The sequence below is a fragment of the Halichoeres trimaculatus genome, unplaced genomic scaffold (genome assembly GCF_033239565.1).
Source record: "Halichoeres trimaculatus isolate MK-OKI-2021-1 unplaced genomic scaffold, fHalTri1.1 fHalTri1_scaffold_9, whole genome shotgun sequence".
Taxonomy (NCBI): Eukaryota; Metazoa; Chordata; class Actinopteri; order Labriformes; family Labridae; genus Halichoeres; species Halichoeres trimaculatus.
The window spans coordinates 1,816,201-1,843,082 of record NW_027437188.1 but is presented as its reverse complement, the minus strand read 5'-3'; the positions used below and the strand labels follow the sequence as shown (position 1 = coordinate 1,843,082).

The window sequence follows — 26,882 nt, the reverse complement described above, 5'->3', positions numbered from 1 at the left end:
GCTAAGCTACGCTAAATGCTAGTTAGCGGAGCTAACGTAAGCTAACTGGCCACTGAACGGCAATCCCCTTCGTCTCCGAACCTCCGCACCCTTCGATCGCACTTTTTGAGGTAAGTTGAGCCAAAACTTTAGAAAAGTTGTGAGAAACTGTCATCTTGTATGTCAGTATACAATTTTATTATTTAAACATGCAAGTTATTTTCTAGTGTACAAGTATAGTAAAAAATGATGACAGTAATTACATGTTATCCTGACCATATACTTATCCTGACCATACTCCTAGCTTGAAAAATTACTAGATTACTATTTTAAAGTATGATTCAGTGTCTACATTACTTATCAAATGGTTAATATGAAAGAAATTCAAAATTTCATAATCACATTGATATGTGTTTGATTTGGGTACCACTGGATGATAATTACATAAAGCTTAGGTTTTGTAAGAGAAGTATTTGTAATTATGCGGTGCTTGTGCTTGCTCTTTTTAAAAGTTTGTCAGGGGAGCATAATATGTAATAAGATGAAAGTTATGAGACTAAATAAGGAAGTACATCATACTGCAATGCATTTAATATTATGCTGTTGTGGTTTTGCCACAAAGGAGTCCAAAGACTGTGTAAAACTGGTACTCAAATAGCAAAAAGTATGGTAATTACTTGGACATGACAGTTAAAAAAATCTCTTTCTTAACATATATATTTTTACTTTCCCTTATACACCTAAGGAACAAGCCATGACTGCCTGCCCTCCAAACACCATCCCTGTGGATTTTGAACCACCTGTGGCACCTGCAGCAACCTGGGATGAAAGATGACCTCCAGCAGCTCCGTGTCCAGCACCCAGACATGAAAATAATTTTGTCTGGCATCACCCAGAGATGCCAGTGGAACGTTAAAACTCAGCAAAGATGGAGAAGAGCAGAAAATGTATAAATAGTGGTGTGCTTCTTGAGCACCCTCACATTAGACATGACAGCCCCGGACTATTTTTGAGGGATGGAGTTATTTCACACCTAGGGGAAATTATGTATTTTTTTAAATACATTAGCACAGTGTCTTAAAAACACAGTGAACTGTCTCTGCCTTTGAAGCTGGTCTTCTGGGAACTTTTTATTTGATAGTCCATCACTTTCATTTCAAATGTTGAGTTTCAGGTTAAATTTTAAAAGAATCCAAAGCCATAACACTGTTTTTTTTCTGTGGTTTTTCACCTTTCCAAAACTATTTCATGTTCGTGTCTGTATCTGTTCCTGACACAGTATGGATTGCAGATCTAACTGGCAGGCTTCGTGAGACTCTCACTGACAGCTTGTGTGCTGGGTTCCAGTCTGCAGTCAGTCTTAACCAGACTTTTAAAGAAGTGACACTTTTAGCGCATATACATGGACTTCATTTTTAAGACTTTTTGTTTCCAAGCCAGTGTTGAAGTAATTTTTTTAAAGTTTGTGTTAGTCTGTACAGTTTTGTTTCTTGTTACAACAGTTTAAAAATATGTTTGCGCTGAATAAATTATTGTTATGTTTGAATCACTTTGTGTTTACTAATGACAGCAAGAGAAAGCAACACTTTCACAGTTCTGCCACTTGGCCACAGTATTTTTCCCACTCACCACCGTTTTGGACATACTCACCTGTACATCAGGTAACACAGCGCACCTGAGCACCCAGTTGCAGCTCATCTGCGGTCAGACCTGTATTTAAACCAGACTGTACAAAAACTTTCCCTTTTCCCTTACAGTACTGTTGCCTTGTTTTGAAATTTTATCTGTTTAAGTTTCTTTCACCCAAAGACATTTCTGGCCTTTTTTTGAGCTGGGCTTGGGTCCAAACAACACTTCTTACTATCACATTACAACACTAACTATACATTTCTCATACAATGACAGCAATGCATGAGATGATTTTAAGAAAAATGAAGGAGGCCCATTGAGTTTTGAAAAAGTCTTTAGTTAGCAAATATCCCTGATTACAACAGAATTTTAATTAGTTATCCATTAAGTCAATACATCTACTAACAGTCAGCATTGAGTCTTGAACCCCCACAAGTTTACCTAAAAAGTATGATTAGTTTAACAAGCCAAAAGGAAATACTAATACTACCTTCCTAAACACTTTCAATTGGATCAAGGAGAGCAGTTTAAGGGTTTTATTGCACAAGATGTATGTTGATCCAAAGTCCAGAGATCCAGATCCACAGAGGATGTAACAGAGGGAGCTAGGCAGTGTGGACGAAGGGCGGCAGGGCAGGAGCTTGAAGGAGGCACTGGAGGTTAAACACAGACACACAGGGTAGGGCACAGGTAAAATCACGGAAATTAACTTCAGAAAGTTTTGCAGTCACTAATATCATCAACACTGAAAATGCTGCAACTACTAACAGAGCATTCAAGTCACTTAGAGGCTTAGTTTCAATTATGAATCATGCGTCATTCATCACTCTCATCTGAAAAAAAGATATTTCTAAAATAAATGTCAGAGATTTTATGTATAAAAGCAATTACTCTTCCATTACCTCTCTATGACAAAAAAACTCCCCACAAATGACTGGTTTAATAAGTATTTGTACACTGACAATTACACTATAAAACATGCTCATCTTCATTTATGCCATAGTTTTAATATAGTGTGTATAAGTTAGAATTTAGTTTTGGGTATCACTTAATCAGTTTACACCAATAAGGTCTCTGTACCCTGGAGTCAGTTCTGAAGTGACAACTTTCAACGTGTTCACTGCACAAGCGAGAGGCCTCGTTGGGAGTCCAGTTTTCTCTTCTCATGTTGATCACCCACTGGTTCAGCCTGTCTGGATCATCTAGAAGAAAATTGACAATTACAGCTGAGATTTTGTATTTTGGATGTTTCACAATGACTTCATTTTATTTCAAGATATCTCTCCTGCAATCAAAATAGTGTTGTAAATTCTACTGTAATCACATGAGAGTTAAGAGATGAGGTTCCGACATGCAGTGTTAGACATGAATCTTGTAATGCAGTTGCACCTTGCTACTGGCGCACAGTAGTCACTGAAGTCAGCAGCAATTTTAAGTCATTTTCCTCAAAATGAAATGGTTTTTATGGTGGGACTGCATATCAGTCTGTCTATATCATGCCATTCTTCTTAGTGCATGGGATTTGATTTTGATGAAATATATATTGCACAAAGTTAAAGAAAATGTGTGCATATATGTTAAAATGTTTTGAATAGCATAATAGAAATAAATAATTATTCATCGCTTTACCAAAACATTTATACATTTAGTTCATACCCTTTTATACTAAATACTTAGACACATGTACTTCACTGGTATAAACATGTCTGTAACTTGTTGAAAATATCAAATATTTGAAAAAAAATCAATGAAAACATATTTTTTCAAAGCCCAAGGAGAATTTTAAAGATAATGAAAAAAGTCTAGTCACTGGCTTTCATATTTTGCACACCTGAGGGTTAAGCTGTACTCAGAGAATAGATATTGTCCCCTTCATTGTAGTGAGATGTCCTGCTTTCACAATGTATCCCACTTGGAGTTCAGTGCAGTCATCTATTTAGCTCTCTGTGTATCTGTCGAACGAAACTTGTGATTCACCTACAGGCACAGATAATAGCCGAAGAACACAGCACACACTATCTGTACATACTGTTTAGTCTGTTTTTAAGAGCCTCTCTTATGGCCTCTCCCTAGTTTTAACAAATGCAGCACAAAGTATTGCAAGGCTGTTGTAGTGTAATTAAAACACAACGTAACCTCATAGACTGTAAATCACGTACCAATATATCCTCAGATTCTCATAATGAAAGCTATTGAATTATGGCATTATACTTTTCAGGAATTTAAAATATACTGATCGATCAGTCGGACCGTTTTCTTCGTTGATAATTTTTTTTGTTGGACAAATCGACGTCCACAGTACCAGATTAATGATCATGTGGTGGACTTTAATTATCTCACTCGGTAGCTTTGCACTACACATTTTAACAACCGCGAAAAATTAATTATTCTACATTTAAATCCGAACACATGCCAGTATGCTTTTCTATCATAGGTTTCCATTAGCACTGCCTGCATGTGTGACTTGATCGGCAATTAAAAGCGATCCAAACCACAGGGTTAGCTGGCTGACAAGCTCAAGTCATAAGCCATGGGCCGTGAGCAGTCTACGGCATAGGCGTAGAGCTGCTAGCCGCCCGGTTCGGCTCCGGTATACGTGCTAACACCTGCTAATAACGTAACACAAAAAATATAGAAAACGAATTACTCACCGTAAAAGCTGCAGCACCGACTTCTTGGACGGTCTGTCAGTACATTCCAAGGCACAGCAGGATACTTTTGGATTCATTCATGATGAAAACAGTTCAAGCTCAACTACACGATCTGTAACCTAGCCTCCGAGCAAAAAAAGCTAATAGACGCTCGCTTGTCAGTCAAGTCAACCACGCCCTCATGTATCCAAATATGGTAAAAGTCGATAAATGTGGATATAATCAAAAGGAAAATGTTAGAAAAAAATTCACCCCCCTCACAGTGTGTGCCGATGGTGAAGTCAACGTTTCAGACCCAAGCCGTTTGTTGAACCAGGCTGTAAATATGCTTTTTAATGCCGTAAAAGTCCGTTTTTTTGGCTGGGGGTCTATGTAACTTCCGGTCTTTCTGCAGCCAGCCTCAAGCGGCGTCTCGACGAACAGCGGCTTTTAGCACTTCCGCATAGGCTTCATTTCTACGAACCGGATGTTGCCCCTTGGTCAATACCTGTCATCGCCCCCCTGCGGTCACATATTCCGATGGTCACAGATTTCAGTGCAACACCTTTCAGACATCCAGCTGCATGTACTTGTTTATTTCGTCCACCAGATGTCACAGTTGTGCGGTGTAGCACCGCTGAAGGAACAAAGGAACAGAGGTACAAGGGAAATTTTAGAGGACAATTTTTGTGTTTTACTGTCTTCTTACAGTGAATAGATGCTGGAGAAACTGTGAATATGCCAGCTCCCTCTATGTGCCAATCATCACAAGTTTCACAGACCTTCAAAACATTTCATTGCTCCACTCATCCCTTGTGGCAAGTGTTTGCAAGTTTAAATGAAGGTAAATTACCAGGATATATTACAGATAAACTGCAGTGCGCATGTTTTGTTTCAACATAAAGTTGTCCTCTTTTTGCTCCTTTTAAGTTCTAGAGTTAATTTGATGAAAGAAAAAGAAGCATGGAGCCATTTTCTTCTAGGAACTCAAAACGGGAATTTCTTCAGAGGCTTCTGATCAAACTTTCTCAAGTCACACAAAAATTGCCCCTCGATGTGGACTATTTCCAGTTTGTTGTCAACCAGGAGATGCAACTTTTTAGAACATTGTCCAGCCAGGTTGAGATGCCGGAGAATATCACCCATGCTTCTACTGAGCTTTTAGCGCTGCGCAAAGTCTGATCAGTGAGACCAAGGAGTTAAAAATGCTGACATAGCACAATGCATGTTCACTATCAGGGGGTGTGGCAGGGGCAGTTTCCTGTCAGGAAAGAGTGTGCACAATCAATGGTATTTATGCATTTATACATTATTTTCAGTAAAAAAAAATCATCTATGGTAAAAAAAAAAACTAAAAAAAACCCAAATGCACTGTGTGCACTGTTTGAAGTTAATTGTACTTTTTCTCTAATAGAATAGAACGTCTGTGACGAGACGCAAGGATGGCTGTAACAAATGTGCACTACGAGACTCTTCACATCCTTGAAGATGAAGGTCTTCTAGATCCCTCTGATAACATGGACCTCTTCTGTGTCCAGCATGTTTTCCTTCCACATCTGCAAAGGGACCTTGATGTCTCCAGGGTGGGTTGGGATAATCACTCCCTAAGAGCAGAACAACTGTGGACAGTGGGACTCCTCCAGAATTCCACAGATACACTGAACTTGGCACTGGTGCTAAGTAGGTACAATTTCCAGGAGCACCTTGTACTGTGTGTTGTAGTTCTGAGTAGCATTGCTCCAGGAGTATCTTGAAAAAAGAGAATATCATGAAAAAGTTAGATTGTTTGGTCACTCATTTCTAAATTGTAAATCTATTTATGGCACAAATAGAGTGAAATTTTTGAAGCATTTATTTTTTGAAAAGTTGATTATTATGGCTCACAGATAATGAAACCCCCAAATTCAGTGTCTCAAATGTTAGAATATTGTGAAAAAAGTTGGTTATTGTAAAGTTATGATGTCACACCCAAATCAGCTAATAAACTCCAAACTCCTGCAAAGGTTTGCTGAGCCTGTAAATGGTCTTTCAGTCTGGGCCACAACCATGGTAAAGACTGCAAACTTGACAATTTCCAGATGACAGTTAATGGCACCCTCCATTCTGTATGTACATTTTGTGCATACAGAAAAAATTGCATACTGAACAATGGACTCCTTGTTGGAGATAGACTCCAGTATATCCACAGTTAAGGATTTCATCAGCTAGATCAGGCAGTTCAAAGCTCAACCTGAAAATAAAATGACCATGGCAAAAAATATCATTATTTTAACAATATTTCCTGACACAATATGCTCTATATCCTCTTATAGCTCATCATTTCTAGCACATCAAGGTTATACCTGGTCAATTAACCCTCGAAGCTGGTCATCTGCTTCTGCATTACTGTTGAGAATTATTGGATTTATATGGCCACTACCGAAGTAACTGTAGGTCCAAGGGCTGAAAAAGGCTGGGGTTCGGGCACCTTGAGCCAAACTTGCAGCTAAAATCTCTCCTACGGTCCTATTCACAAAATAATTGCACAGTTGTATCACTCAAGTCAAAAGACCTTACAAAAATGATCAGAATAAAAATGTAAACACACCTGTAGAGACTACAATCAAAATCAGTCAGAGAATATTGTGGGCATTTGTGATGTCGAGGTCCCTCAAAGAATCGACCTTCAATTCCAGTCACCATTTCAACATAAGAACAAAACAAAACAAAACAAAACAAAACAAAACAAAACAAAACAAAACAAAACAAAACAAACAAAAAAACATTTACCAAAACAAAAACAAACAAACAAACCAAAAAAAAAAAAAAAAAACAGTGACCGTCTAGTTTGCTTGCTAATAAAATCAATGGTGTGTTGAACTGGCTGACTGATTATCCTGGGCTCTGTGATATGGTAACAAATAACTTAAACATATGCCAAGGTGATTCTGTTTACTAATAAATAACTATTTTTAATGCAGGTTACCTATATCTCAAAAAGATATGGTAATTATCTTATATAGAATAAGAGTTCATAAATGACCATGAAATTGTTCCTCTGCCTCCTCAGTCTTGGAGCTAGTTGTTGGAGCAGCGTTTCAAACTGTCCCACAGACATCCTGAAGTAGGTCCTGAAGCGGCTGTGGTACAGTTTTAGCTCCTGAACCAGGCAGTGAAACTCGCCAAGTTCTCCTCTCCTTTTCAAGATAGGATGCACCCAGTTCAATCAGGAGAGACTTAAACACCATAAAGAGTTATAACCCATTTAATGAATAAATGCATGCAAAGATAGTTTGGCGGTTAGACCCCATCAATCATCGAGCAATTACTAAATGAAAGGGGTGCAATGACATTGTGAATCATGATATCCCCCCGATGGAGTCTAGACACTGGTGGTGGTGATAGTCCTAAGAGGCTTGATCTGTAAGATTCATTGAGAACTGCGGGCTGCGGACTTCGGACTCGGGCTGTGGTCTGCTGGGCTGTGACTGCTGGGCTGCAACTGCGAGGCTGCGAACTGCAATCTGAGGACTGAGCCATAGAGACTGGGGGTGACTGGGGAGAAGGGTTGAGACGCGAGCCTGAAAGACAGCTGACAAGCAGAAGAGATGGCATTTAAACTTTGACAGCTATGAAATGATTGTCTAACGACAGAAGCGGAAACGGTGTGATTGGATAGAGAAAAAATTGACGCGCCTCCCAGTCAGCTGATAGACAAAAACGGGAAAGAGAGAGTGAACAGAAGTGTGTGTGTGAGTGTGCCCCCAGTCTTCCTGACTGAACTTTCGCTAAGCTTCATTTGTCTCGTTTTTTCTCTTATTTAACAAAACAAGCACCAGGTCGTCGTCACTTGATGTCGACTCCACATTTGCTGTCTGTAACTGGCACGGCGATTGTTTTTTTTTTTCGAGAATGTATTAAATTGCATCGCTCCCGGTGTGCATATACACGCGAATCAAAATTCGCCTCCGAATTATTTGCAAATTCGTGCCGTTTAACCGCATCGCCGCTGGTGTGCAAGGACCTTTAGTGAGTACAGCTGACCAGAAAGGTTATTTTTACAGACAAAAACGGAAAGTTATAAAAAATTATGATCTTCGCAGTTCACGCATAAACTCACACTGAATTACGGATATCACTGAAGTCATGTGCATTGATGTCCTCTTCATCCAGCCCCGGTAAGGACATACTGCGAAGAAAACACAAACCAAAGATGTATGACATGACACAAATGAAGAGCAAGAACAAGGAGTGTTTATATTTTAACACGAGAAACATTTGAAAACAGTATGTCAATAAACCTTTCATCCAGCTGATGATCAGCTGCCTCTGGAGCACTGCTGAGAGATATCACGAAGCAGGATTAGTGTCTTAGCGAGATAACTTCAGGGTTAACTCTCGATTACCGATAGCACGAAGCCGGTTCCTTTTTTATCAGAGTAGATCACCATGGTGACCTACTCTGAAAGGATATCCTGCTCTGGAGCAGGATAAGTTGGAGGTTGAATCTGATCCTGTACAAAAGCCCCTCCCACTGGCCAATCGGCTTCTCAGAAACGATGACCTGCCCTTTTCTCCCAAACCCGTTGGACAGAGGCACACAAGTTGTAAGAAGAGCTTTACGAAGAGAAAGGGTGTTTAAAGATCGATCAGATCCACTCGATCAAAGCGACGATTCCCTGTATGAGAGTTATAGGTTCTCACGGCTCGGACTATTCTACCTCTGTGAAATATTAGAGCCATACATTGCCCGTGCAACCCGCAGGAGCGGTGCACTGACTGTCCCACAGACATTGTGCATCGCCCTGCGGTTCTTTGCCACGGGCAGCTACATGTACTCTGTCGGGGATGCGGAGCGGCTGAGCAAGTTTACGGCATCCCGATTTAGCTGCTGCCCTCACGTAACTTAGGGATTAATTCATAGCGTTCCCAGGATGAATGAGAAGGAGGTGGAGCCAGTTACTTGTGATAGGTAGCTGATTCTGAACAAAAGATGAAGGAATTCTAGCTCAGATTTTATCAATAAAATGTAGGCCTACACACAGCAGTACATATCACCACTTTTTTGGGAACATTTTAGGGGGAGCTGAGCTTCCCTTGTAGTCTTAGAGCAATCACCACTGCTTGAAACAGACTTATCAGACGTGATGATGTTCTTGTAGGCCTATTTGTTTTTTATCTGTTCCCATGTTCTTCTGACTCCAGAAGGATTACATCTGGGAAAATGACATGATAATTGGAATACACGCAAGTCATTCCGTTGCTAGCGTAGATTCCGTTGCTAGGCGCTACCCAAGTAGCTGCCTGTTGCAGCAGCTCTCTTGTCTTTGTCCGTTTCTTGTAATTTTTTTTGTCTCTTTTTCGTCATCTTTGTATTTGGAGTGGATCATCACTTTGTATGGTTCATTGTCGGTCACGGACACCAAACTTTTTGTGGCTTTGGCGATATTTTTTTCTACTTTTCTCCTGTGTTTGTCTGGAGATCCTACATGTAACCATGGCTGCATTGTTTACATGCAAAATTAGCTGTTAGCAGCCTGTAGCATGTCAATGCTAACTAGCGTAGGGCTTGATGATTTCCCTCGAGCTGAGGAGGAGGAGGTGAGGACGACGTGCTGGTTTTCGGATGTGAGCTGGTAGGTGACGACGTGGACCTGTCCTTCCATCCATCGTTGTTGGGAACGTGGGATCTAGCCCCTGGGGATGGACGAGCTAGCTGTGCTAACCTAGCGGCATCGTGCTGTTCACGGATGTGGCTGACGGAGTGGCCATCGGATGCCGGCCCCACGTTGGAGGAGCTTCGCCTGCTGTGAGCAGACAGGATCCAGGAGACAGAGACTGAACAGACTGCTGGGGAGGCTCAGTCCTGGACCCTGTGGAGGTGGAGACTGGCTGGGCTGGAGAGTGGTGGACGAGTGGTGGACGGGATGTCGTTGTAGGAGCTAGCCCAATGCTAACTACTGAGGCGTCTTCCCCGGCGTTGCTTTATTGACGCGCTTCACCTGCTTGACTGAGCTGCATGTCCAAGGATCCACAAAAGGCTTTATGGTGCAAACAATCACATTTATTCATTGCCATTCAAGTGTACCTACAATCAAATCAGCCCACAGCATACAGCGTGCCGCGGTCAAAAACTTTCTTGCCCTCCAGGGTTCGTGACAAAGACCTGCCTATATTTGTACCTGTGCCTCAGGCATATAGTGACCCCAAGTGTAGAGACAATGAACTGCATAGACCTCCTGATGCCTATTTGGCTCCTACACACTGGCCCCTAATTGTAATGGCCACCAGACATGACAATTCATGCAAAATATACCAAAGGAGGCAAATGTCACAGTAAACACAAATCAACAACCCTTTTTTTTTTTATACTCCATACACCAAACAAAGTTTTGTCACTGGTCGTTCAACAACGCTTGACTTTGTCTGTAACCTCACAGAACGAACAAGACCATGTCTGTCTGGAAACACCTCTAGAACCCTGCCAAGTAGCCAGGAACCACGAGGAGCTGAAAAATCCATTATCACAACAATATCTCCAGCGATCAAACTCCTCTTCTTCTGGCTCCATTTTTGCCTCTCTTGAAGCAAGGGTAGGTACTCCCGTACCCATCTCTTCCAGAACAGATCTGCAAGGTACTGTACTTGCCGCCATCGTCTCCTCATGTACTGATCATCAGGTCCAAATATTCCAGGTGGTAATCATGGTTTGCCCTTTAGAAGAAGAAGATGGTTTGGCGTTAGTGGTTCCAGATCATTAGGATCCTCTGATTGCTTGGTAATTGGTCGATCATTTAAGATGGCCTCCACTTCACAAAACAAAGTGTGCATTCCATCATCGTCCAACCTTTGCTGTCGCAGGACTGAGCTGAGAACCCTTCTCACCAAGCGAATCATCCGCTCCCATACACCACCATGGTGCGAGCCTGCTGGTGGGTTAAAACTCCAGCGTATTCCAGCCTGTGACAGAACTCCTTGGATTCTGTCTTGGTTCAAGTTAGCAAGAGCCTCCTTCAGTTCTCTTTCTGCACCAATAAAGTTGGTGCCATTGTCTGATCTCAGATGTTCCACTTGTCCTCTTCTACTGATAAAACGCCGCAGAGCATTTATGCATGCATCCGTTTCCAGTGAAGGTGCCACCTCTAGATGAACAGCCCTGCTCGTCATACAGGTAAATAAAACACCGTACCGTTTGCAGGTTGATCTTCCTCTCTTTACTTCCACTGGACCAAAGTAATCTACTCCCGTGTTAGAAAATGGTGGTAGATCAGGAAGGATTCTTGTTTCAGGAAGATCTGCCATTTTTTGTTCGACTGCTCTTCCATGGTAACGTCTACAAAAGCTGCACTCAGAAATGATCTTCCTAACAGCTGAACTGGCATTGGTGATCCAAAACCTTCTCCTCACAGTAGACAGAGTGTGACTTCGCCCTCCGTGGCCCAGCTTCTGATGTACATCTTTGAGAATGAGTTGGGAAACATGCTGCTCTTTGGAAAGAATGAGGGGATGTTTAGCTTCCTCCGGCATTGAACTTCTGCTCAATCTTCCTCCAACTCTCAGAAGTCCCTCCTTCAGTACAGGATCCAACCTGTATATGGAACTCTGTCGATTCACAGTAGCTCTTTTAGATGATAGAGCGGCAATCTCTTCGCTGAACCTCTGTTGCTGGCAAAAGCTAATGATAGAAACTTCTGCATTCAACAGCTCGTCCAGTGTCAGGATGTTGCTCAGGGGCTGAGATGTGACCCGCTTTCTTTCTCCTCCTGCAAAATTGTCCCGACTGGAGACCTTAGAATGCTCCACCACAGAAGCTTCGGACTGTTTCCTCAGAAGACTGCGTTCCAATAATTTAGACTTTAATCTAAGGATCCAGGCAACGGCTCTTTTCAGTCTCCTCCAGTCAGAAAAGTAAGAAATGAGCTGGTTCGTGGGACTCGACACGTCACACCCCTTGATGATATTGGCTGTTGCCTCCTTTCTGACCTCCTTGTCTGTAGCATCCAGTGTGACATCCAACACGGTCTTAGGCCAATCCTCTTCATCCTTCCAAATGAATGATGGACCTCTCAGCCACCTGTTGTTTTTCAAGAAGTCAGACACCTTCATTCCTCTTGAGGCACTGTCAGCTGGATTGTCTTTAGTACTGACATGTCTCCATTGTGATGGTTCAGACAGTTCCCTGATGGTTGAGATTCTGTTGGCCACGAATGTGTGAAATCGTCTGTCCTCATTGTTCAGATACTTCAACACCGAAGTGCTATCGGTCCAAAATACTGAATTGTCCAGCAGTATGTCCAACTCTACCTTCACCATCGAGTCCACTCTGATAGCGAGGACGGCTGCTGTCAACTCGAGTCGGGGAATGGTTACAGCCTTCAGAGGTGTTACTCTGGCCTTACCAAGCAGAAAAGTGACATGGATTTGATTTTCTTGATTCAGCATCCTCACATAGCTTGCTACTCCATATCCAGCTTCGCTGGCATCTGCAAAGTGGTGTAGTTGGGCTTGCCTGATCAATCCAAAGTTCGCTGGCTTGACACATCTATCCACAGTGAATGCAGTCAGCAGATCCAGGTCCTCAATCCACCTTTTCCATCGGAGCAGGATGTCCTGTGGTAATGCATCATCCCAACCACAACCTCTTCTACAGAGTTCCTGTTGCATGATTTTTGCATGCAAGGTGACTGGTGCCAGGAAGCCCAGAGGATCATAGATGGAGCTGTTGACTGACAACATCCCACGTCGAGTAAGGGGTTGATGTTTAATCTCCATTTTAAACCCAAAACAGTCAGTGTCCACACACCACTGTAAACCCAGAGCTCGTTCCGTTGGAAGTTTGTCTCGATCCAAATCCAAGTCTTTCAGGTCCTTGGCTCTCTGATCCTCAGTGATGGCTTGTAGCACAACTCGACTATTGCTGATCCATTTTTCAAGAATGAAACCTCCTTTTCCACACAGAGTGATGAGATCCTTTATTGTCTGAATTGCTTCTGTTTCCGTGGCTGAACTTCTCAGACAGTCGTCCACGTAGAAGTTTTGCTTCACTGCCTGAAGCACTTCAGCTGAAAAAGCAGACTGATTATCCTCTGCAACCTTCCTCAGTGCATAACTTGCACAACTGGGAGATGACACGGCTCCAAATAGGTGCACAGTCATTCGAAACTCCATGATGTCCTTTGTGATATCTCCATTTTGCCACCAAAGAAAACGAAGAAAGTCTCTGTCCTCTTCCTGAACCTTCACCTGGTGAAACATGGCTCGAATATCCCCCATGAATGCTACTGGCTCCTTCCTGAAGCGAACAAGAACACCAAGCAGCAAGCTAGTAAGGTTGGGACCCTGCAGGAGCTCGTTGTTCAATGAAGCACCTTGAAATGTGGCTCCACAGTCAAACACCACACGCAGAGATCCTTTTCTTGGATGACGAACACCATGGTGAGGAATATACCACACTTTCCCACTGTCACGACACAGTTGTTGCTGAGGAACTTGCTCTGCATAACCTTCCCTAATGAGCTCATTCATATACCTTGTATATTCCTGATGAAAGTGACTGTCATGACGGAACCTCTTCTTCAACCCTTTGACTCTTTGATTGGCCACTGCAAAGTTGTTGGGCAGGAAAACCTCTTCTTTCCTAAAAGGCAATTTCAAACAGTACTTTCCCTCTTTAAGAACTGCTGAACTTTCCACAATATGAAGAAATTTGAGGTCTTCTCTGGACATTTGCTTTTCCTCAAAATTCCTTTCATTGAACTCTTGATTGTATTGATTTGCCAGTATTTCTTCCAGTTTACACACAGATACTCTGTTCACTGTAGCTGAGTGAAGTTTCTGGTTCACATCGTTACCTCTATCCAGCGGTCCATTAACCACCCATCCAAGCACAGTCCTCACTGCATATGGGCCATTCCCTTGGCTATTGATGACCTCCCATGGTTCTAAAAGTTTGGGTGCGTTGGTACCAATCAACAGGTCAACATTTGCCTTTATGCTGGGGATATGCACCTTGGATAAGTATGGCCACTTAGCCAGGTCTTCAGATGTAATCATGTCATCAGTAGTGACTGGCATCTCCTGTTGTGTGATAATCTCTGGAAGAAGATGGAAATCGTTGCTGTCAAGACCAGATATTTCAATGTCAAATAAAGAGTAGGCTGGAGTAACCTTTGTTTGTCCCATTGTCCGCAGAAGGAAGTTGGTCCGTTTTCCTGTAACATTCAACTTCTGCATGAGCTGTTTGGAGCAGAATGTGCCTGAGCTGCCTGGATCCAAGAAGGCATAAGTATTTATGACATGTTTCCCCTTTAATGCCTTTACCTTCACAGGCAGGATGGATAACACGCATCGGTCTTTACCGGCCCCTGTATGCCCACATGTCTTGAGTTGTCCAGGCTGCTTAGATGGTTCCCTTTCCTGTTCCAGAGCTGCAGTTTGTCTTTTGATGTGAAGCACGGTGGGATGCGATTGATTACAAACCTGACATGTCAAGCGCTTCTCACAATCTCTGCTCATGTGACCAACACATAAACATGCAAAACAAACCATCTTTTCCTTCAAAAAGATAAGCTTTTCCTTGTGCTTCTTTCCTTTAAATTGCTTACACTCCTCCAGCGAGTGATTACGAGAGCAGTAGAGGCATCCTATCCTTTCAGCCCTCCCTGGATGAAATGTTGGCTCCTTAACTTCCTCAGGCGGCTCCATAGACATTACTGTGGTTGCAACAACACTGCCTTTGAGCTTGTTCCTTGGCTGTGACTTGAATCTGGTTAGAGTTTTATTCCCAGTAGCATTGGTTGATTGATCTTGTATGTCACCAAAAAGAGGGTCCGAAAGGATACTGACACGACGCTCAATAAACGTGACTAAATCGCTGAAAGTAGCTCTGTGGCCTGCGTCCTCCATTATATCATGTGCTTTGGTCCTCCATTGTTCCCTCATTTTGTATGGCAACTTTGAAACGATGGCTCTCATGTGTACAGGCATGTCAAGTTCCTGCATGTACTCTAGTTCTTCCATTACATTGCAGCAGCTGCGCAGGAATAAAGAATAGGCCTGGAGTGTTTTCACATCTGATTTTATTGATTGCCAAGCCAGTGCTTTTTCCATGTATGCAGTTGCGGTCTTGTATTGGTTTCCAAAATGTTCCTGCAGTAGACCCTTTGCCACTGCATAACCACGCTCAGGAGACATATGTTGACAGCTGCGGACCAGTTCTCGTGGTTGCCCTTTTGTGAACTGTTCCAAGTAGTACAGGCAATCTGCTGCTCCTGCCTTTCCCTCCACAACTTGTTCAAAGGGCTTAATAAAAGCTCTGAATTGGAGAGGATCACCATCGAATGTGGGAATATCTCTTGGTGGTAAAGACAATGAGCGCTGCTGTTGCACCAGTGCTGCTGTGATTTCATTTTGCTTCTGCATTATGGTAAGAAGATCTCCAGATGGGTTTTGATTGAAGTGCACAGGATATGTAGATTGCATTTCCTCATCTCTCACAGTTGCAGATCGACGTTGAAAAGGCTGTGATGTTCCCAAATGATTGTTCTCATGTTCATTGGGAATATGATGAGCATTTGAGGCACATTTAAACCACTGCATGTTTTCCTTTGACCATGTATCCTGTGTGTTGTCTTGGAGTAATGTCATATCCTTTTGTTGAGATGATTTGCATGTTTCCAGCTTGAATTCCTTTGCCGTTGGGTTTAAGACACTGACACCCTTTTTCCCTTTTTCTCTTTCCATATAGGAATTCATGCCATTTGAAGGTGCTTGAGATGTACTTTTCAAGTCAGGGGCATTCAATACTGCTAGCTTAGCAACAGATGCAGTTAGGTCAGTTTCCAACTGAAGCTGTTCCTTCTTCCTCTTCAGCTTTTGTTCCTCCTCCTCCAGAGCATGTTTAGCCTTTAAAGCTGAAATGCGAGCCATGACTGAAGCTCTCTCTGCCTCAGCTTTAATCCTAGCAGAGGATGTGGTACTTGATTTACTACTGTTACAACTCCTCTGACTCGAACGTTTGCTACCAACATTGGAAACGCTATCCTCTGGATTTATATTATCAACATCATCACCACATTCATCTGCTTTACTCTCACTGGAAGAAACCCACTTTTTCACACTTGCAATGCAATCATGATTTGAAAGCATTTTGGCTTTAAACCAAATTTCATGTTTTTCACGTTCATCACATGGCAATAAACACATCAAAGAATCATGCATGTCTTTTGCTTCATCACACATTTCAATCAATTTTTGAAGAGCACTTTGAACCTTAATTTTGTCACCCTTAGACATTAGATCTTGCATTTCATTTCTCATACATGTTGCTTTACTTAGTTTGGCCTTTCTGCCATTTTGTAACCTGTCCAGTTTCTCAGCAAGCGCTTTAGCAGTCAATTTAACTACTCGCTTCTGAGTCTGAGTCTCGACACCGCTAGCCACACTACCGGCTCTACTAGCAGTTTGCACCCCGTTCCCGGTAGTTATGTCCGTCGCCGTATCGCGCACTTCCATGTTGAACAGTCAGTCGTCCAATTAATGATCCGCCGCAACGAAACGATAGTAAACGCGGAATTTATTATGCGCGCCAGCTACCAATGCATTGGTTTTAGGACAGATTATGTGTGCACACATTTTAGATGGCCATCAAGAGCGTAGCGCTACACATACCTCCTTGCGTTGGGCGCCGTGAGATGATCCGATGCTCCGAAGCCGTCAATAGCATTAGATACGCAGCTCCTTCTCACCCATACAGCAGCAGCCCTCCTCCAACAGCGACAGCCGACCTCCTCCAACGGCACGACGGACCTCCACGGCGGCAGCAGACCTCGAACAGCGTTAGCAGCTCTCCTCCAACAGCGATAGCAGCTCTCCTCCCACAGCGGCAGCAGACCTCCAACAGCGACAGCAGCTCTCATCCGACAGCATTTCCTCCAACAACGGCAGCAACCGGCTCTAAGCTGCTCTCCGTTTCCTCCTTGCTGTTCGTTAGTCCCCAAAACGCAATGATCCTTCGCCAGAAAGTTCCAACCGTGCAAAAGTTTTTGACAGAATGTAGGAGCTAGCCCAATGCTAACTACTGAGGCGTCTTCCCCGGCGTTGCTTTATTGACGCGCTTCACCTGCTTGACTGAGCTGCATGTCCAAGGATCCACAAAAGGCTTTATGGTGCAAACAATCACGTTTATTCATTGCCATTCAAGTGTACCTACAATCAAATCAGCCCACAGCATACAGCGTGCCGCGGTCAAAAACTTTCTTGCCCTCCGGGGTTCGTGACCCTTTACCTCCACAAAGACCTGCCTATATTTGTACCTGTGCCTCAGGCATATAGTGACCCCAAGTGTAGAGACAATGAACTGCATAGACCTCCTGATGCCTATTTGGCTCCTACAGTCGTCATCTAATTTCTTATGGACTTTTTTTGCACTTTCTATACTCTTTCTTACTTTTGTTTTCTTAAATGCTGCGGTGACTCCTGAATTTCCCCTCGGGGATAAATAAAGTATTTTCTATTCTATTCTATTCTATTCTATTCTATTCTATTCTATTTGCACAGTAGCATTTATTATTTTATGAGATTTAGAAGTGTGATCACTGTCATACTGAGCCATGATGAGTAACATTTATACAGTCCGCTATGCGTTGCCATGCATTTTGCCTGCGGTTGGCCGCTGCTACCGTGTTCCCCCTTCGAAGTTATTGCTTCTCTCCTTGTATTGCTGCATTATCAGCCGTTGCTCTTCAGCGGTGACGTACGGAGCTCATGATTGTGATTGGTCAGCTGCCTCTGAGCCCTCCTCTTTTACGTGCGCGTTCACGGCTCTTGATGAGACAATCCTGGGTTGAGTTACCGTGTTGATAACTCGCGTCGTGCTATCGATTATCCTGATTGCCATTTTTTACGGTCACTCAATCCTGGATAGATGTGAGTTACCGCGGATAAGTTGACCGCGCTTCGTGATATAGGCCTCTGCTGTCCAACTCCACTATTATGGCTGGAGAGAAATAATCATCTCTGTAAAATAGGCAAGAAGCATAAGACAGACTTTTTAAATTCCTTTCATGACCACTCCGCAAAACATATTTTAGGTGTGGTTAATACCTACAGTAATGTGTACTGCACCCATATTGTAGGTTTATTAGGCTATGATTATTATTATTATTATTATTATTATTATTATTATTGTTATTGTTATATTATCTTTATTATTATATCTTTATAACTATCTTAAATTTTCTTATTGAATATGTAGCTAGTTGATGTCCTGTATTTGTACTTCTTATTTGTTCCTTATTGTGATTTAATGATATTTGCGATAAGAACTGTCATCTCCTCAAACGTTGATCTCAAATGGCATGCTAATATCACGAGGACAGGAAGCATGTCTGGTTGAAACCAGAGAACCGGATTTCTAGGTTCTACTCTGTAGGTCGGGTTCTGCATAGGAAGAAAAAGAAAAACTGACTTTGTGAAAAGGTTTTTTTTTTTTTTTTTTTTTTTTTTTTTTTCAATTTGATAAAATCTTGGAAAATAAATAAAAAGTAATTAGCTATTATAAAAAGTATGAAACCCTTAAAATAATCATTAAATATCTAAATATAATAATACAATATCAAAGAAGAATTCAGAAATTTTATAATAATGTTGCCTTTTTTATTTTTTTACAATTAAATGGCCATATTATATATTCATCTATTATTTATCAAAATGGTATTTATTTCGAAATGTTTTGATTTACTTAATTATGACTCTTTTGGGGTTTCGTGCATCATGCTCTCAAGCATACATCCTCTGCTGTTTTAACTCCTTGTTACACAGGTAGGGGGCATTTCACAACACATTTTAGCTAATTCCTGACATTATGCTCCCTGGGCGAGGACCTCATATAGGTCTACCCAGTGTGACTGAAGAAGGCGTAACGTGTTAAGACTGTTCAGCACTTACCATGTTTGTTTCTTCTCTTTCTGCCGTCAAGCTTTGTGTTCTTTCTGCACACACACACACACACACACACACACACACACACACACACACACACACACACACACACACACACACACACACTTTTATTTTGAAACTTAAAGGAGCTACCCAAAGTCAAACCAACACTTCAAGATATTACAGAAGTAAGAAAGAGGGAACAGCTCAAATTTAGCTAAACAGTGTTTTATTTTGAAAAAACTTCTCGGAAGCGCATCACTGTATCGACGCTGTACATGGCTTCTCAACCACAAGTGTTCTCCTGAACCCTGCTCTGTTTGAGAATCTACCGAGACACCAGGACAGCTTAGTCTGGACCATGATCTGCATTTTGCTGGTCGCGGGTCACGGCACCGTGTTAGAGACTCAGATTAAGGTGAGGAACTTTCAAATCTGCAGCAGATTTAAGGGTAATGTGAGGCAGAGCAAAGTTCATGTTTGTTGAGAGACGTAGAGGCTGTTTCTCCCCAAGCCGCCTTTTAAAAAGCATCAGTTTTCTGCTTTAACCCTTTTGGCTGGCGTATTTAAATGCTAAACCACAAACTAGGACATGGGAAGAAGTGGGGGATTTTGCCCATTTATTCGGCTGTCATTGAACCAAACACCTGGGCCCTGTTCTACGAAGCAAGTTCAGTCTAGCAAGATAGCCTTGGAGCTACCTCGCTGAACTGAGCGCGGTAGCCAGCAATCTCGCTACACGGTGTTACGACGCTGGTTATCAACCTCATCAGTGGATCCAGCTAGGCAATGAGCGCGTGCACAGATATAAGGCGGAGCCCGCTGCATCTGACCAATCGCGAACATGGAGCAGTCTGGAGTGTCAGAGCAGGCGGAGAGAGAAGGACCGCATACTTCACTCAGGAGGAGCAGGATGTGATCATGAGGAAGTATGACGAGGTGAAACATGTAATTAACGTTAGAAGCAGCACCGTCGCTGCTGCTAAAGCACGGAAGGAGTGCTGGCAGAAAATTGCTGACAGTCTAAATGCGTAAGTGTAGTGGTGTAGTGCAAATAAAATATTTTGTGCCATTATCATCCTGAAATAGCACTGTTCACCATGCACTTTTACTGTAACATGCAACATATCTGATTTAGTTCTTACGTGAATTTATTCATTTGTTCATTCCTATCGTGTTTACATTGTTGTGTGATATGTAGCCCACATGATTCCTACATGAATTCCTGTTACAATTTTAATATGGGCAATAAAATATTGTCATGGAACAGAAATGTTGGCACTGAAGATCTTATTACGGCAATGAGAGTTCTTCATTCCCTTTAACTACCTTTAGAAAGTGTCATGTACTACCAACCCCTCCCTGGAAAACTGGTAACTTTCATAAAGGTGGTCATCAGAAAAAGAGAGTGGGTCGGGCTCCGATGTCCACGGGATCCTCTAAGAACGGACAAGCCATTTTTTCGTGAGGGCTCATTGGTCAGTGGGCGGGGTTTTAATAGTCCGCGAGTTCAATCTGGAACCTAACCTGCCCCGGAGCAGGTTAGCCGTTCAGCGTACGTTGCCATGGAGACTCGCCTCGCTGAGGAGTGATCCTGTGTCGTAGAACAGGGAATCCGGAACCTATCCTCAAAGCTACCTCGCTAGGCAGTAATCCTGCTTCGTAGAACAGGGACCTGGTGTTAACGAATGACACCAGCTTGCATCCTCTCTGGTATTTACTTAAAGTCCTCTGAGTGACTTTCTGTCGACAAAGAAGTTTTAATGTGGTGTTTTTATAAAGCTGCTGGTTTCCAGGACCTGAACAGAATGGACTTCATATTTTAAACATAGACTGTATAAAACATGGACGTCGTCTCCCCGACGTGAACCGTCTGTTTCTGAAACGGTAAATGGAGCACATCGGCTATAGTGGCCATATTGATAGTGGCAAGGGCTTCGTAAACGCTATAGGGCGCCTGTCGGTCACGTGACCCTGAGCCATGCCTCTGATTGGGCGAGCTCGCGGTCTTAATATCCTCTGAATTGCCGAGTAGGAACCCCCCCACCCACAGTGTGCACCGATAATAAAATTAGCAACTCTGACAGGGGACGTTTGTTTTCTACAAGGCTGTAACATTCTGCTTTGAAAACGGCTTTTTTGGCTTGGTGTGTGCGTGACTTCTGGTACTTTCAAAGTCACTCAAGAAGCAGCAGCTTTTTAGCACTTCCAAATTGTCCCATAAACTTAGAAGTGAAGTGAAAGTTTCTCTGTCAAAACTTAGAATAATATGGACCTGTAGTAGCACAAGGCTATAACATTACTGATTACTAATGGCTTGATGAATGTTGACAACAGCAATAAAGGAATAAGACACACCTTCAGGAGAGCAAACGTAGCACAACTTTAATCAGCTGATTTATTGGTAAAATGAAAGTAGATATAGAAAGCTAAATGCTGAATACCTTAAGAAAAGTGAAGGGTACACAAGGAACAAAATACCATTTTAACAGGCTGCAATTTGGTGACTTTATCTGTTAACCACCCTTCAGCAGACAGCGTTTTCCCTAGGTTTCCAGTCTTTTTTTGGGGGGGGGGGGGGGGGGGGGGGGGGGGGCTCCATAAGAGACAGGATGCTCTCCCCAAAGTGTGTGTGATGGAGTAGGGATGGAACAGTTCACAAAATCCAGGGTTCGGTTCATATCAAAGTTTTGTGGTCAGTTTTCGGTTTAGTTTGGTGTACATCGTTGTTTTTAACACCCCAGATTACCATATACCCAAATAATCCATTATTAACAGATTATTTTTAATCAATCCTGTTATGTATAGTCATGAAAAACCTGAAAGAATGAGACTGTTACCCATTTATAACATTATTAAAGCTGAGTGAAACATTGCCAGTTTCAACATGCTAGCTCGTCAGTAAGGAAAGTCACTATTGTCTGTCCCAGAAGTCACTAGAAGTCACTAAATAGAATAGAATAGAATAGAATATAATAGACAATACTTTATTTATCCCCGAGGGGAAATTCAGGAGTCACAGTAGCATTTAAGAAAACAAAAGTAAGAAAGTGTATAGAAAGTGCAAAAAGGTCCACAAGAAAAAATGGATGACAACAGCCCGTCCACCACTCTCCAGCCCAGTCAGTCTCCACCTCCACAGGGTCCAGGACTGAGCCTCCCCAGCAGTCTGTTCAGTCTCTGTCTCCTGGACCCTGTCTGCTCACAGCAGGCGAAGCTCCTTCAATGTGGCGCCGGTGTCCGTTGTTATTTCACATGTAAACAATGCAGTCATGGTTACATGTAGGATCTCCAGACAAACACAGGAGAAAAGTAGTAAAAATATTGCTGAAGCCACAAAAAGTTTGGTGTCCATGACCAACAATGAACCATACAAAGTAATGATCCACTCCAAATACAAAGATGACGAAAAAGAGACGAAAAAAATTACAAGAAACGGACAAAGAAGAGAGAGCTGCCGCAACAGGCAGCTACTTGGGCAGCGCCTAGCACAGGGGTGAAAGGAAGATAAGGTTCTTGCAGGAACTGTGCAACTAAAAAAAAAAATTTTTAGTTTGTGCGCTAAGCGTGCAAGCCTCATACGGTTTTACAGGCCATTTATGAATGAATGGGAAGCGCAGGAACTCCTCGATCTGTGACTCCATCTGTCTGTCAGATGATGAACTCAGTGATAGGCAATATTTCTTCACATTTATTACTACATTGGCGTAGTCTTTCTTACCATAGCACTACTTTTTATGTGTCTAGTTGCCTACCGTCCAGGGGTGTTTCTTGGGTCTGAGAACATTGGGGGCTGAGCCCAGATCCTATAGGGAATTTTAGGGGATCCTACCTGGGACAAATGGTCCATCTCTACGCTTTCTCTAGCCCTGTTGCGTCTTGTCTACAGCCTGGTACTGCCAACATGTACTTAAGAATGTGTCAAAATTAAATTATATTATACTGATAGTACAGGATGATGCACGTACAGATAACACAGGAATCAAAGCCAAAAATAGATTTTTTGGGAAATATTTTTACTGAAGCCCTATCATATTCCCCCTCATTTTAAAAAAAAAGTGTCAGAGGTAACATGATCTGCAATTTTAATTTGCTTTTGTTTTGTTTTGTTTTACACACCAGGCCATTAAAAAATGTTGAGTGATGATGCCCCCAGACTATATCAGGAGCCATATTTCTCCCAAAAAAGTACAACACATAAGTTTATTTATTTGGTCGCACTCTTCATTTATTTATTTATTTGGGTGCAGTAACTCTAGAAATGATTTCCCTAAATATTTTCCTGGAAATATGAAGCGACTGCAAGAAGCACTGCTTGACAAAACAAGCTATATCTTTTATGTAACTTTAAAAGAAGACAATAAAAAAGCTTCTTAAATAAAAGTGAAGAATAACAACAGACATGCCTGTGTTAATATATCAGGGTTATTATAGTTAACAAAAACATTTTTGTTGAAAAATAAAAACGAGGCTTTACATAAAACAATGACTAAAATTCCTCAGTGGGTTTATAAAACTTACTAAAATAACCTAAAATGAAAGAGAAAATGTCTTTAGTTTTTGTCTTAATCAATCTGTGTCATACATAAACTCTTTACTTTTACTGATCAGGAGTGCTGACAGGCTGCCAACACTCCTGAATATGGAGGGAGAGTTTAACTCTTTCTCCAGCTGGTCTCCCAGCTTGTTATTTCTCCTGATTATCCCCCAACTTTAAGTTTGCTACTGTGAGCTCTTATATTTTTCTAAGTCAAATCAAGTCCTGTACTTGGAAGTTATATCGAAAAACTCAAAAACCACCCACCCCTCTCTCTTAGTTGGAATTAACTTGATGAGTTGATGAGTTAAACTCATCCTGTGGTTAGCCCTTATATGCTTGACATGTTCTAATGTACATTGTTACATTGAGTTACATTTGTCTTTAGCCCTGGTTCTCCTGGCCTCATAGAAGTGTAGAACTTCATGTTGCAGTGAAAAATGAGTCCACAGTGAGCAAAAATTTGGCAGAAGCAAAAACTGGCCTCAAATTTTTATCAACTAATCTGAGGTACCCGAATGTGTAGATTCTGTAATGATAAAACCACAACACTTTTTTCCTGTGTTCCTTATGCCCCAGGGTACCTTAAAGTGTGTTGTATATACTCCCACCTTATTAAGAAAAAATTCAAGTCAGAAGATCAGAGAAATTCAATTTTCATTTCTCTATTTTCGAATGAATTACAGCTTTTAAATTTTGTTACACTGCATAAAGACATAATTGAGTTACATCAGCCTATAGCCACGGTTGTCCTGAATCAATAGAGGTGCTGCACTTCACTTCACAGAAAAAATTAGACCACAGTGAATAAAGATATTACAGAAGCAAAAAAAATGCTCACAGAGTGCTTTGGATTTTAAGGGTTTTAAGCAGACTTCAGCCCTTAGGCACATTTTGAATGGCCAGTGTGACTGCAACCGCGCCGTGCTTGAGCACGATTCACTTCTCTGCTGTGGGACGCTTCAGCAAGTGTATCTGTCTGCGGCTTGCAAGATGGAGGCATGTCCTGTAGTGGGCGTGTCGTGTAGTGACGTAATTGACTACACGACACGCCCACTAGATAAGACGGAAATCACGGAAAACCACACGAGACATTGTTAAAAGTTTATAAAAAGGAAGAAGACGATAAATATAAATGAGCCATGGTAAGATTATCATAATTATTATGTAAAGAATTGAAAAGACATTTTTCTGTGTGTACTGCAACATTTAATAACTTTAATCTTTTTGGACAGTGAATTGAAAATGATGGAAAAAACCCTGGTGCAGCACCTGTCGGAGGAGGCAGCATTCAAACTAAAAAGTTTCCAGCTGAAATTGGAAAGAGCCCTCTCTTCTGAGGCTTTTCTCAGCTGTTTGTAATATAAAATAAAGACTGGGAAGCTTTGAAACATGTTGCATTTTTAATTACTTGCATAGCAACATTCAAGTTCTACATTTAACAGAGCCATTGCACTAATAAATGGGAACAAATGTTACAAGCTTCACTAAAAACATTGAGAGCCGCATGCCTCCATCCAGAAATTGTCTGGACGCATGCACTCTCTTCCAGCTTCCTCATACGGTTCCTCACAATAATAAACTCATAATCTCACAATAATCAACACATATTACAATTATAAATAGGCTACTTAATATCACAAAGACACATAATAGCCTATCAAGATGATAGTTCTGTGACGGGCCAGAAACAGCTCAAGCTCCATATTATGAATCAATTATCATAATTATCTTATCTAGAGATAATGATTATATATATATATATATATATATATATATGTATTTTAGCTCATTAATTCTTGTCCCGAGTTGTTTCTTTAATTATTATTATTATTTTTAGAGTCAAAGAATATTAACATTTCAATGTTTTTTTAAAATCAATTCATTATAAGGCAACAAGCAAAACGGTATTTCGTGGCAGACTCACAGAAAATTAACATTTCAATGCTTTTAAATCAATTCATTACAAGGCAACAAGCAAAACGGTATTTAGTGTAGAAACAGAACAGAACGTTCAAACTTAAAATGCTACCCGGGCTCATATCTCTTTAAGAACAGTATAGTGGGCGTGTCACTTAGTGACGTCACGTAGTGACGTGAATCTTCTAAATAGAAGTTTTAAGTTATTAAATGTTGCAGTACACACAGAAATACGTCTTTTCAATTCTTTACATAATAATTTTGATAATGTTACCATGGCTCATTCTTATTTTTCGTCTTCTTCCTTTTTATAAACTTTTAAACAGTGTCTCGTGTGGTTTTCCGTGATTTCCGTCTAATATAGTGGGCGTGTCGTGTAGTCATTGCGTCACTACACGACACGCCCACTACAGGACACGCTTCCATCTTGCATGCTGCAGGCAGACCCTTCTCCGCTTCAGAAAGGTGGGCTTTGGCACGGTTTACTTCATGCATGAGCACAAGCACTCTGACAGCGCGTGTGATCCATGACTTATGATCATGCACCTCTCGACAATCATTTTAAACAAAGCAGGGGTGTTAGAGGGCTGTGTCAGGCCAAAACAACTTGAAGTCTAAAAGTACCTAAAAGTTGTAGCAGTGCTCTCTGTGTCTCATTTTGCTGACTAGTGAGACCACGCTTCGTGTAAACAGACGCTTCACGTGCGTGTGTATGCCAAGGCGCTCTCTCCTCTGAACAGGAGAGAGTGCAGGTGGAGGAGACTGACTGAGCCAGTGATTTATGCGGGGCTGAGGAAAAAACATTCGGGGCTGAAGCCCCGGATGCCCAGGCCAGGCGACGCCCGTCTGAAAAAAAGGCGAATGTCCGCCTGTTGGTCCTGTTTCCTCTTTTTTGCCCCAAACTCCACTAATCCTTAATGAACACCAGTGACAGGCTGACTGAGCAATTTTTCAAATGAAACCGCAAGCCGGCGTTTGTTTACAGTGGGACTCAACCAAGTGTACAGGGAGGGGGGGGATTCACGTAGTTTTGTTTCGGTTGTTTTTCTTAAATAACAAGTGATGGATCCATGACAGCCAGGATTCATAAAAGGAGGGCATATCATGTCACATATTAAGATATAAAAGACCTATTATTGGGGGGGGGGGGGGGGGGGGATTGGTATTTTCCAATATTGGGGGGGGGAACCCCCCCCCCCCCCCCCCCCCCAAAAAAAAAAAAAAAAAAATAAAAATAAAAAAAAAAAAAAAAAAAGAAAGAAAAAAGT

The 26,882-nt window shown here is 41.8% G+C and overlaps 1 protein-coding gene and 1 long non-coding RNA gene across 4 annotated transcripts in view; one reads left to right on the top strand and one right to left on the bottom strand.

Annotated features, from left to right (window-relative positions):
* Window positions 1-1,937: 1,937 nt before the first annotated feature.
* Window positions 1,938-4,416, bottom strand: LOC141798203 (uncharacterized). The gene is made up of 3 exons (XR_012599134.1): window positions 4,260-4,416; window positions 2,689-2,810; window positions 1,938-2,261 (listed from the first exon to the last, which is right to left on the bottom strand). It is a non-coding gene; the product is annotated as an uncharacterized LOC141798203 (long non-coding RNA).
* Window positions 4,417-19,423: 15,007 nt separating this feature from the next.
* Window positions 19,424-26,882, top strand: part of gkup (glucuronokinase with putative uridyl pyrophosphorylase) — a 39,227-nt gene continuing 31,768 nt past the window's right edge. For all 3 annotated transcript variants that reach the window (XR_012599102.1, XM_074679302.1, XM_074679303.1), the window contains exon 1: window positions 19,424-19,575. Coding sequence is in view for 2 of the 3 variants with exons in the window: in XM_074679302.1 (XP_074535403.1) it covers window positions 19,519-19,575 (57 nt within the window). In the remaining variant the exon portion in view is untranslated. The remainder of the gene's footprint in view (window positions 19,576-26,882) is intronic.